At 37.9% G+C, this 13,411-nt stretch overlaps 1 protein-coding gene and 1 non-coding gene across 3 annotated transcripts in view; both read left to right on the forward strand.

Moving 5' to 3' along the window:
- SVEP1 (sushi, von Willebrand factor type A, EGF and pentraxin domain containing 1) overlaps positions 1 to 13,411 on the forward strand; it is a 231,939-nt gene that overhangs the window by 215,010 nt on the left and 3,518 nt on the right. For both annotated transcript variants that reach the window (XM_030822826.1, XM_030822868.1), the window contains exons 44-47: positions 2,686 to 2,856; positions 4,819 to 4,914; positions 6,708 to 6,803; positions 12,161 to 12,254. In XM_030822826.1, the coding sequence (XP_030678686.1) occupies positions 2,686 to 2,856; positions 4,819 to 4,914; positions 6,708 to 6,803; positions 12,161 to 12,254 (457 nt within the window). The remainder of the gene's footprint in view (positions 1 to 2,685; positions 2,857 to 4,818; positions 4,915 to 6,707; positions 6,804 to 12,160; positions 12,255 to 13,411) is intronic.
- On the forward strand, positions 12,475 to 12,581 carry LOC115836011. Its single transcript, XR_004031015.1, has one exon. It is a non-coding gene; the product is annotated as a U6 spliceosomal RNA (small nuclear RNA).

Below are 13,411 nucleotides of genomic sequence, written 5' to 3' on the forward strand. Positions count from 1 at the left end.
TATGGAGAGGAAGAATCGTTACCAGCCACTACAAAAAACACCCTGAAGTACAAAGATCAATGACAAGATGAAGCAACTATATCAACAAGTCTGCAAAATAACCACCTAGCATCATGATGACAGGATCAAATTCACACATAACAATGCTAACCTTAAATGTAAATGAGCTAAATGCCCCAATTAAAAGACACAAAATGCCAAGCAAATGAAAAGCAGGAAAAAAATAGGGGTTGTACTTCTAGTTTCTGACAAAACAGACTTTAAACCAGCAAAGATCAAAAAAGACAAAGAAGGGCATTTCATAATGGTAAAGGGTTCAATTCAACAGGAAGAACTAACTATCCTAAATATATATGCACCCAGTACAGGAGCACCCAAATTCATAAATCAAGTTCTTAGAGACCTACAAAGAGTCTTTAACATTTACACAATAATAGTGGGAGACTAACACCCCACTGTCAATATTAGATCATCGAGACAGAAAATTAACAAGGATATTCCGGACTTGAACTCAGCTCTGGATCAAGTGGTCTTGACAGACATCTACAGAACTCTCCACCCCAAAACAACAGAATATACATTCTTCTCATTGCTACACAGTACTTACTCTAAAACTGATCACATAATTGGAAGTAAAACACTCCTCAGCAAATGCAAAACAACTGAAATCATAACAAACATTCTCTCAGACCACAGTTCAATCAAATTAGAACTCAGGATTAAGAAACTCAAAACCACATAGCTTCGTGGAAGTTGAACAGTCTGCTCCTGAATGACTCCTGGGTACATCATGAAATTAAGGAAGAAATCAAGAAGTTCTTTGAAAGCAATGAGAACAATGAAACAATGTACCAGAATCTCTGGGACACAGTTAAAGCAGTGTTAAGAGGGAAATTTATAGCACTAAATGCTCACATCAAAAGGGTAAAATGATCTCAAATTGACACCCTAACATCACAACTAAAAGAACTAGAGAACCAAGAGCAAACAAACCCTAAAGCTAGCAGAAGACAAGAAATAACCAAGATCAGAGCAGAACTGAAGGAGATACAGACACAAAAAACCCTTCAAAACAATCAATTAATCAAGGAACTGTTTTTTTGAAAAAAGTAATAAAATAGGCCACTAGCTAATTAAAAAAAAGAATCAGACCATAAAAAATGATAAAGGGAATATCACCACTGACGCCACAGAAATACAAACAACCATCAGAGAATACTATAAACACCTCTAGGCACATAAACGAGAAAATCTAGAAGAAATGGATAAATTCCTGGACACATACACCCTTCCAAGACCTGAACCAGGAAAAAGTTGAATCCCTGAATAGACCAATAACCAGTTCTGAAATTGAGGCAGTAATAAATAGCCTACAACCAAAAAAAGCCAAGGACCAGACAGATTTATAGCTGAATTCTCCCAGAGGTACAAAGAGGAGCTGGTACCATTCCTTCAGAAACTATTCCAAACAATTGAAAAGGAGGGATTCCTCCCTAACTCATTTTATGAGGCCAGCATCATCCTGATACCAAAACCTGGCAGAGATACAAGAAAAAGAAAACTTCAGGCCAACTTCCCCGATGAACGTCAATACAAAAATCCTCAATAAAATACCGGAGAACCGAATCCAGCAGCCCATCAAAAAGCTTATCCATCACAATCAAGTTGGCCTCTTCCCCCGGATGGAAGGCTAGTTTAACATATGCAAATCAATAAACATAATTCATTTATTTCCTTCTGATTTCTGTTGTATAGTAGACATTGTGTCCACCTTAGAGGGGAAAAAAATTGAGAAAAATCATACAAATTTGTTATCTCCTCTAACAAGCTTTTGGTAGTATTATGACGACAAAGCGACCTTTTAGAAGCCAGCTCATAAGGACTCTTCATTCAAAATTGAACAAACTGGATTCTGATGAGAATCCTGACACCAGTCTAGCCCTTGCCTTGTGTCCCACCACAGAATAATTCTAATTATCTTAAGGCTTCTTGTAAAATTCTCAAAACAATATCAGTTATAAAAATCTTATTTAAATATACAGCATATGTCCCTTTTAAAAGAGAGGATTGTCATCCAGTCTCACACAGATCCCAAAAGCAGAAAGTCACTCTTTTACAGTATTGAAAAGAGGAAAACTAACATGAAACCTTGAATTTCATAAACCTCGTCAAGTTGTATTCATTGAGCATCTATAGACTAGAGACAATATTCATTCACTGACTCATTTTCAAGAGCATGTTGCATGCTAGGCACTGTTCTAGGCATTAATAAAATAGCCCTGATACAATATGCAGTACTACAATTAATGATCTTTACACTGAAACAATAGACTACAATCATGTTTTCTCTAATTTAATACGCATCCTGTTTTGAAAGTCTCTTGCAGCCAGTTATTTGATGAGGTACAAGAGCTAATTCTTGGTGTCCTACAGACTGCTTTCCTTAGGTTTAAAGTAGGCTCACCTTCCACATTTGAATCAGAAGACAAAAAAACTTTTGATCTGTGTATGTCTAATTTTTCTCAGCAGCAGCAGTTAATTCTTTTAGTTCTTACTATTCTAGATAAGTAGGTGAAAATGTTTCCCTTATGTATTTTATTTTTGCTCTTTCATTCTGAGAGATGAGACTGTGTTCTCAGTCTGTGTTAATAACACAAGCTTAATTGTTGTTTTGTTTTCCTGTAGAAATCTCATGTGGTCCACCAGCTCACGTAGAAAATGCAATTGTTCGAGGCATACATTACCAATATGGAGACATGATCACCTACTCGTGTTACAGTGGATACATGTTGGAGGGTTCCCTGAGGAGTGTTTGTTTAGAAAATGGAACGTGGACATCACCTCCTATTTGCAGAGGTAAGGAAATATTTGAATGGTTATTTCTTAGTGAAACTGCAGGGAAATGTGTATAGAAATCTGATTTGTCCAACAACTAATATGCATACTACTTTATTTTTCCTTGGCCTTAAAATTTCTTTTAGCAGCTGTGTAATTTTCTTTTAATGTTATGGTTTGAGTTTCAAAAACACATAAAACTCTTGGGTTCTGTGCTTGAAATTCTGCAAAATAGAGGTAATGAGGCACGCTAGTATTATGTCCTTCTAAAACTTACACTTTTATAATAAAATATGATTTTTATACATCATAATATTTCATTCATTCTACAAATATTTGCCAGAAGTAAAGAAGTATGCTAGTACACACAGATAAAACCAAGGAACTAAATAATTGAGTTGTTGGATGAGTTGACCACAAACAATGTTCAGATTTGGACTGTTTTTTTTTAAAAAAATACTTTGTTTTAGGGTACATGTGCACAACGTGCAGGTTTGTTACATATGTATACATGTGCCATGCTGGTGTGCTGCACCCATTAACTCGTCATTTAACATTAGGTATATCTCCTAATGCTATCCCTCTCCCCTCCTCCCACCCCACAACAGGCCCCAGTGTGTGATGTTCCCCTTCCTGTGTCCATGTGTTCTCATTGTTCAATTCCCACCTACCATTCAGGACATAGGCATGGGCAAGGACTTCATGTCTAAAACACCAGAAGCAATGGCAACAAAAGCCAAAATTGACAAATGGGACCTAATTAAACTAAAGAGTTTCTGCACAGCAAAAGAAACTACCATCAGAGTGAACAGGCAACCTACAGAATGGGAGAAAATTTTTGCAATCTACTCATCTGACAAAGGGCTAATATCCAGAATCTACAATGAACTCAAATTTACCAGAAAAACAGATTTGGACTTTAATAACTGGTGAGGCAGGGAAGATTGAGGAAGTCAATGGATGAATGGCATGAGCCTCAAAAGAAACGGGCTATTGCGAGAGAAAGAGGACTCATTGTCTGGCAGCAACAATGAGAAGTGAGATCACCAATACATGGGATGTAAGAGAATGTAGAGCCTTTTGAGAGGGTTGCTGAGGGGGGACATCTTAAAGGAATATCCCAGACTTCACTTGAAGTCTAAAGTCAGAATGAGTGTTGTGTGTGTGATATTGAACAACATAAATGTCTGTTGGCAGATACATGGATAAAAGTGTGTTGACAGAATGATGATGATGATGAAGATAGATTGGATAGACATGCAGATAAAAATAGGCAGATACGATGAAATATTATTCAGCTTTGCAGAAGATGAAAATCCTGCCATTTACAACAACAGGAATTAACCTGGAGGACATCGTGCTACATGAAATAAGCCAGACACAGAATGACATCTACTGCCTGACTTTGCTGATAGGTGGAGTCTAAAATAGTCAAACTCATAGAAGCAGAGAGTAGATGGTGGTTCCCAGGAGCTGGGAGGGGGTGAGGATAGGGAGATGTTGGTCAAGGTATCAAAGTTTCAGTTATGCAAGATGAGTTAGTTCTGGAGTTCTGATGTCCAGCAATGTGACTGTAGTTAACAATACTGTATTGTATACTGAAAATTTGCTGAAAGGACAGATCTTGTGTTCTCACCACAAAAAAAGAGAGAAAACAATAACTATGTGAGGGGATGAATGTGCTAATTAGCTCAATTGTGATTATTTCACAATCTATACATAAATCAGGTTGTAAATCTTAAATATATACAGTTTTTATTTGTTGCACCTTGATAAAGCTACAGGGAAAACTGAAATAGCAGCAGCCAATAAAATGCTGTACTTCTCCACATACTGAAATTCCCTCTTGAGATTCGATTTTTGTCACTCTTCCTGAAAGCTTGACTCAAGGAAATAGTATGAGATATAAAGGGGCAATTCTATTTTCTGACTCCTTCCCTTCATAATTCCCTACATTTGTGACCCAACCTGCTTCTTTTCCAGCTGTCTGTCGATTCCCATGTCAGAATGGGGGCATCTGCCAACGCCCAAATGCTTGTTCCTGTCCAGAGGGCTGGATGGGGCGCCTCTGTGAAGAACGTGAGTTGCTCTTCAGATCTTACTTTGAGTCCTGACAAATTGCCTGGATGCTCCCACCTGAGGGGAGTTACCAGGAAATGGTTGTACTGTTGGGAAGAATTCATTTGCTGTAAGTCCTTGTCTACACCAAACAGAGCACATATGTGTCAACAGGTTGCAGAAGATCTAGAATATTAATGACTTTGAAAATACTGTTATTAAGATCCATCTAAAGTCATCTTCACATGCTCCCTGGCACAAATTTGCAAAAGTCTTCTTGAGAAGGAGCTTGTTGTAAAGTCTCCAAGCTATCCTCTTCCCTTAACTCAGGGTCTACTATGTGCTATGTCAGTCATCGCTGCAGTTGGTATAAACGTGCACCACTGCAAAACATGTACTTTCCCGGTACTATTTGCAGCTCACCATTTCCTCTTTGTTGTTGTTTCTACTAATTAAGAAAATAAGGAAAGCTGGCACTCCTATATCCATACTTGGTAAATTAATATAGAATTTTGATCCTTATAGAAACATATGAATTTGAAATTCCAGGGAGGTATAGATAGTGATGTTAATTTTTTAAATATCTTAACTACATTTTATTTCAATATCTTAAAATATATATAAGGATAAAATGGTTTCATATTTCAACAGGAGCAGTGTATGTAAACCACTAAGAGTGATTCATGTGATAGCCATTGGTCTATACCAGTTTTTCCTACAGGGCAGGAATTTTATAAGAGACTAAAATGTTTTAAGTGTGACTTTTTCAACTAATCTTTAAAGGAAAATGTATGATGGAAATAAATTTAGGCTGCTAACAACTCACCAAAACAAGTATTCTCAAGTGATTAAAAAAGAAGAGAAATCACACTTTTCTCTTCCAGCTCACCCCAGTCATTCCATTTCACCTACAGCTCCCAGACTTAACCTGCTCTTATGTCAAGAGTCCAAAGACTTAGTGAGCATTGACTTTGGGGTACCCCACGACAGGCCTGGCTTGGCTGCCTTAGCTGGTCTGGCTCACTGAGCATGTGCCTGCCCTCCTTCATTACACCAGCGCTTCCCAAGCTTTGCTGTGCATACAGATCATCTGGGAGATCAGCAGATCTGGGTTGGTACCTGACATCTGCATTGCTAACCAACTCCTAGGTGATGCAAAGACTATTGGAGTTAGGGAACTTGATTTTGGGGAGCAAGGCAACAATCTCACGTCTTTTAAACAGACTATGCCTCTTTAAAGATTTCAGTGATTTCTAGGAGGAGGAATGATAGTCATGAACAGTGTTGGGGAGGCATCATTCAGTCACCATCAGTCCTCAGCTTCTCGGAAATAAAGGGCGTGTTGTCACATTGTTACCAAAATGTTGCAAACTCCAACCCTATATTACAGCCTATCTGATTCCATTCTCACATTTAGTTCGACAGGAAGAGAGCCTCAAGGCAGCCAAATCCTCTTAGAACATTTTATGTAATTTGTAATGGAAATTTGAAACTATAATAAATGGAGACCGTTCTGCATATTTTTGTGAAGAGTTAAAGCAAAGCACTTTGCAGACACCGATTACCGAATGTCTTCACTGAAAGTGGATTTGGCCTTAGAGTCATTACATCTGGCTAAGAATCCAGGCTTACTTTCCTGATTGTGTTTTCCCAATGATACTCATTAATAAGCACAACACATGCAGGAAAGTTATTTAGTGAGTCATACAAGGTTTCACTCCTGCAAAATGTTTTCTGAACCCTTGAACCTATCTCAGATGTGTACTTTGATCAACGCCATTTCAATGCCCCCCCCCTTTTTTTTTTTTTTTAAGCAATCTGCATTCTTCCCTGTCTGAACGGAGGTCGCTGTGTGGCCCCTTACCAGTGTGACTGCCCGCCTGGCTGGACGGGGTCTCGCTGTCATACAGGTAGGCCTCTTTCATGGTTTGTTTTCTTGGTGGCTCAGTCCCATGAAACTCCAGAGGACACTGAAGAGTGTGACTCAGACTCAGAAGTGGTGGCAAAGTGAAAAAGTACTGATGTTTCTCAAAAATTCCTCAAGATGATCCCTTGATTGGTGTCTCAATGCTGAATTTTATGGTTGCCTAAACACGTTTCCAGGTCATATGCCAAAGAATAGCATCTAAGTCTACTCAATTACCTGTCTTCTTTATGTCATCTGCTTTATTTTGCAGAGCATAGAGAAGACATTACACAGAGGTTCAGAATAATATTTATTTTAATCTCTAAGAAGCTAAATTACTAAATTTATGCTTACTCTTTGGAAAGAACAAGGTTATACATAAATACAATTTAAGTTAAAATGAAAAAAAAAAAAAAAAACAAAAAAACACTTTATCCAGTCTACCATTGATGAGCATTTAGGTTGATTCCATGTCCTTGCTATTGTGCATAGTGCTGAAATGAATATACATGTGCATGTGTCTTTATGGTAGAATGATTTCTATCCCTTGGGTATATACCCAGTAATGGGATTGCTTGGGTTGAATGGTAGTTCTGTTTTTAGGTCTTTGAGGAATCGCCATACTGCTTTCCTCAATGGCTGAACTAAATTACACTCTTACTAATGGTGTGTAAGTGTTCCCTTTTCTCCACAACCTCGCCAGCATCTGTTTTTGTTTTGTTTTGTTTTTTGAGACAGAGTTTCACTCTTGTCGCCCAGGCTGGAGTGCAGTGGCGTGATCTCAACTTACTGAAACCTCTACCTCCCGGGTTCAAGCAATTCTCCTGCCTCAGCCACCCGAGTAGCTGGGATTACAGGCACCTGCTGCCATACCCTGCTAACTTTTCTATTTTTAGTAGAAACAGAGTTTCACCATGTTGGCCAGGCTGATCTTGAACTCCTGACCTCAAGTGATCCACCCACCCTGGCCTCCCAAAGTGTTGGGATTACAGGCGTGAGCCACTGCATCCAGTCTATTTTTTTACTTTTTAGTAATAGCCCCGTAGCCATAAAAAAGAACGAGATCATGTCCTTTCTGGGATATGGATGGAACTAGAGGCCATCATCCTTAGAAAAGGAACAGAAAACCAAATACCACATGTTCTCACTTATAAGTGGGAGCTAAATGATGGGAGCTAAGTGATGAGAACACATAAACACATAGGAACAATAGACACTGGAGCCTACTTGAGGGTAGAGGGTGGGAGGAAGGAGAGGATCAGAAAAAATAACTATTGGGAACTAGGCTTAGTACCTGAGTGATGAAATAATCTGTATAACGAACTCCCGTGACACAAGTGTACCTATATAACAAACCTGCACATGCACCCTTGAACCTAAAATAAAAGTTAACAAAAAGTTTAAAGAAAAAGAAAAGGAAAAAAATTACAAAACTCATCAAAGAGATCGTTTCTTATCATGGACAACAGTAACAAATGGTAGTTGATTTATTAGTAACAAACATCCTCTTGTGGACCTCAAATACAGCATTTGGCCCACTGTACTTTGACATCTGTTCAGTTGCTTGATTATCTATCCCTTCCCCCAGTAGATTATACGCCACTTGAGGGCAAGGATTTTTTTTTTATCATCTTTATATCCCCAGTGCTTAGCATAGTGCCCAAATATAGTAGATACTTTTAGTAAATGTCAAATAACTCAATTTAAAATGACAAACTACCTTTCTAATGTCCTCAAATTTTAAGCCACCATTTAAAAAATAGGGCTTGCTATATTTATGAAGTATTAATTCTGACATACCACTATTCCTCCTATAAACAATGTTTATACCACCTCCTCAGTGGAGTAAAACATAAATGGCATGTAAAGTATAGACAGGGCTTCCTGGCACCAGAGCTTGTCATGAACCCTAAGGCTGGGAAGACCATATAATTTAGCTTCCAAACCAGGACATTTTTGAGAGTAAAAGAGGCACTATTAATAAGTAAACCAGAGAAATGAGACTGAAAAGTACTGTTACAGACAAAAGCAGACATGCAGTCGTCACCCTGCCTGAAGCCTAAATTGAGCCATTCATGAATGTAGAGAAGGAAAAATGTCCTGGAGGCTGAATTTGAAGGCCTTATTTGAGACTCTGAAAGCAGTCTATAGTGTTTGTTTATAACAAATCAACTTTGATATTTACCCACGTTTCTCCTGTTGATCTATAAACAAGCTCTGCTTTTTTCCAGGTACCTTACTCGTGCAGGTAATGAATGAATTACTCTTGACTCACCCTCCCTTTCATCTGAGGTTACAGCACCATCACTATTTTTGTTCCTTCCTGCTCAGCATCTCTCACATTGTACTCCACACCACTGTCACCAGTCAGTAAAAGACTCTGGATCATGGCCCAGTTGACCTTCTTGTCTCCATGTCCCTCCAGACTGAACATCATCAATGTACTACTTTGGCATGTCTTTGCCCTGTTTAAGAGCCTAAAATGGTTCTCTGTTTTAGTCTCCACATCCACCCTGAATTCTTCTGACTTCCAAGGTGCTGCATAAGCCAGCTTCAGCACAGCTGAAGCACAACTCACTTCTTACCCTACCATCACACACGGTGCCCTGCAGTGACGGTTTTCTCACTACCCCTGCAAGCAGCCTCTTCTCCTCCCCAGTCTCCTTACATTTGCGCATGACCTTCCTCTTTCCCCCACCTATTTTAGCCTCACTCAACCCCCAAGTCCTGCCTAAGTTTCCTCTGATCTCTAAACTTTTCAATATCACAATAATCTACTTTCTAACATTCCATTTCTATAAATGTTCCACAACTAGTTAGAATCATGCAGTTTAAAGCTAATAAATAGATCTGATTTATTTGCATTTCTTTTAACATTTCTTTTAACACCTTGGCTGTCTCACAAGAATATGCTCCTTAATGACACTGAACTCTATAGCCTTCGTTTCTCCAAATCTTATAGCAGCTACCTCAGCATAGATCCTACTTACACCCCTGAGTACTAAGCATACCATAAGCATATAAAACAGGGGCTCCTGCCCTCCAGAATTTCAATCTAGGAAAGGGGAAGGGATGTGGAATGGCCTGTAAATAGATAACTAGAATGTGTTAAGATAGAGGCTAATCAAAATCTGTAAAATGGGCTATGACAACAGTGAAAATGGGTAAACTAACCAAATGTTGAAGTTCAGAAAAAGCTTCCCAAGCATAGAATCTGAGGAGAAACAAAAGGAGTTCGTTGCAGCTAAAGGCATGGACCACAAGATAGACAGGTGTGTTCAGCAAAGGATAACCAAAGCCATAGAGGAAATGCAGGGGAGTGGCTGGAATGAAGCTCTAAATCTAAAGATGGGCAGCATCAGATCAGGAAACACATCACATGCCAAGTGCAAGATGCTAAATTATGTGTTGAGAGCAACAGAAGCCACTGAAGGATCTTAAGCAGGAAAATCATGTGATTGGATTTTCTTTTAGAAAACTGATTTTGGCAGCAGTATGAAAAGTGGAAGAAGGCAAGACTTACAATAGAGAGATTCATTGGGGGGTTGTAAAAGCAGAATTGGCAAGAATTAATGAAGTCTGGAGAAAACCACAAAAAAGTAGATTTGAGAGACAGTAAAGAGTAAGAATCAATGCTACTTGGTTACAGATCTGTTGTGAGGGGTAGAATCCAAGAAGAGTCAAAACTAGTTGGAAGAGTAAAAGCTGTTTCCAGCTTGGGCACTGGAGTGGAAGGTGTTGCCATTTACTGAGACAGAGAAGCCAGGAGAAGCAAGCTTGAGAGTAGAGATAAGGAGTTAAGTATGGACACGCTGAGTCTGAGAGGACTGTGAAACATACAAGCGGAGTGACAGGCAGTTGGATGATAGTTTAGGTTCCCAGAAAATTCATTTAGATGAAGATAGAGATTTATAAGTCATCATTGAAAAATACTTATGGGAGGAAAAAACACTGCAGAAGACATGCAACATGAAAAGATGGCCCTGAATGGAACACTGGGACCACTGATGTGATAGGGAAGGAGGCTTAAGCTTTTAGACAAGGAAGTAAACGTAATGACTAGTTTGTTAGTGCAGTCAGGCACTGCTAATTCAGCATAGTCCTGAAAAGGAGTAACGTGTTCTTGTATCAGCAAGCAGAAACTATGGGGAGTTGGTTTTCAATTATTGAGTTTTAGTTTTGCTTGTTTTAATCCTGCCTTGTTTCATAATTTTCTTTCCCATTAGATTGCTAATAAGTGCATTCTGCTGGCCAGCTCTTACTCTTAACTTACCAAGAGAGCTCCGCAAGGGGAAAGACGTATTTTACTTGTCTTCTCTCTTGTTCTCTCTGGACAAGGACCAGTGCTTATCAAGTGCCTGCTACTTGCTTAGCAGACGTTTTCTCCATATTTTATGAATGAATGACTGAAGAAAGGACATTTACTTATAATTCACCAAAAAGGAGTTTTTCATCCAGGAAAGAGCCTGCCTTTCTGTGCTACAGATATTGGAATGGTTCTTATTTCCAGCTTTCTCCCAACAGACATTTTATTTCCTTCCTACAGGGAGTTCTCCATTCTCTTTGATATGTTACACTTGCTAAAAATTCATCTAGACCTAATACCAGCATCTTCAGGTTTTTTAACAAATAAATTTATGCAGATGAAGAGTTTGGTTATGAGATTATGGATTTGTGAGAAAGACACCTAGATAGTGAATCTTTCAGTGTCCTCTCAGGGTTTTATCTGTGGCTAACCAGTTTCTGTAATTCTAGTTAAAGCTGACAAAAGCCGTGAAATATGTCTCCTCACCAAACACAAAGGGATGTTGAATCATCTGTTATTTTAGACAATCCATGTGCCTAATTTATTATCATAAAAGTTGACGTCTGACTTAATCACCCAATCAATCAATCATAGAATTCAATGCTAACTCCCTCGAGGAATTTACAATCTTGAGCTTCAAGTCAGTGGAAAGAAATGTACAATCTAATTGAACACAAAAAAATTTATAGTTCAAAATATTCAAAGTGTCAGATTGGTTGCATAAATAAAAAAAGATTAGAGAAGAGGAAAATCAGTGGACTTGGAGTGATCAGCAAAGGCTTCAATAAGTAGGTAGAACTTAATCTGGGACTTAAATGTGAAAATTGACCAGCTTGGAAGGAAAAAGGGAGGTGGTACCACGTAAGGATGTGAGGTCAAGCAGAGCGGCAGAAATGGATAATGCTAACGGCATATGAAGACCAGCAGTGGCTGCTGCAGGAAGTAGAGGCAGATCTTATCCTACGTGCCTTTATGGATATCGCCAGAATTGCTATATGGATATCGCCAGAATTGCTAAGTATTAAATAAATCAATGCATGGGTTTTTTATTCCAGCTGTTTGCCAGTCTCCCTGCTTAAATGGTGGAAAATGTGTAAGACCAAACCGATGTCATTGTCTTTCTTCTTGGACGGGACATAACTGTTCCAGGTAAGATAACCAAAAACTAATGTTCGCTTATAACATGAAGACTCAAAAATTCAAGTAAATTGTCGTAAGAGCCAAAAGTTCTGTCTAGTTTGACTGTAAGTATTTTGTATGTGAAAATGTCCATTTTGAGACAGGCTCTCTAAATTTGAACTAAAGCCAAAGCTAAGAAATATTAGTTCAGGATTGACAAAACAAGAATATCTCAAAAATAAGCAGTCTTGAACTCACTTCAGCAGCACATATACTAAAACTGGAACTTCACAGAGAGGATTAGTATGACCCATGCTAGAGGATGACACACAAATTTGTGAAGCATTCCACATTTTTTGCAATTAAAAAAAAAAGGTTATATAAATAAATCATCTTCTTGAACAGAAGATTGCATCCTACAGATGCAAGGATGTAAAATAAAGAAACTCAATGTATTTTATTGAAAATGACCCAATAGATGTTTAAGTTCTTCATTACAATAAAAATAGTATTGAATTGATAGGAAACGTTTATTTTAAAGTAAAATATTTTGTTTTATATTTTAGTGTTTCTATGCGTAGCATTTCATTGACTACAAAAAGGTTATGTAAAAATATGTTTTTTCATCGGTTTCTCATTTCTGACCAGATAAATATCATAGTTTAAAAATACTATCCCAAAAATAAGTCAAAGGGAAAATAGTTAAAAGATCATTTATAGCTTTTTAAACATCAGGAAAATATCAGCCATATTGTGACATACCATAGATAAAATATTTTCAATATTCAAACATCGTCCTCACCAATGTTGCAATGTTGAAATATCAGCTATATTTTAAGACTTTCAATATATATCACTGCACTTAGATTTGTATCATATACACTTACCCCTATCATATAAGGACTCATTAAAAACAAATGGGTATTTCCATATTCAATTTTTTAAAGTGGGAAAAATTCAGTTAACTGAAAACAACTTTTATTTTTCATTTCCTGATTTGTTATTTTGATTGGAATGTCAAAGTCAACTTGCAAATATAAAAAAGCAATTAAAGTAAAACCTAGCTTAACAACAACAACAACAGATCTGTCTAATGCCAGTGAATTTCCTCACATCATCTCAAGTGTATGCCATCTCTGCAAAAGGAGAAAAAATAAACTGAACCCTAAACAGCAAATTTGAAATGG

Source organism: Nomascus leucogenys, chromosome 1a, assembly GCF_006542625.1.
Source record: "Nomascus leucogenys isolate Asia chromosome 1a, Asia_NLE_v1, whole genome shotgun sequence".
Lineage (NCBI taxonomy): Eukaryota > Metazoa > Chordata > Mammalia > Primates > Hylobatidae > Nomascus > Nomascus leucogenys.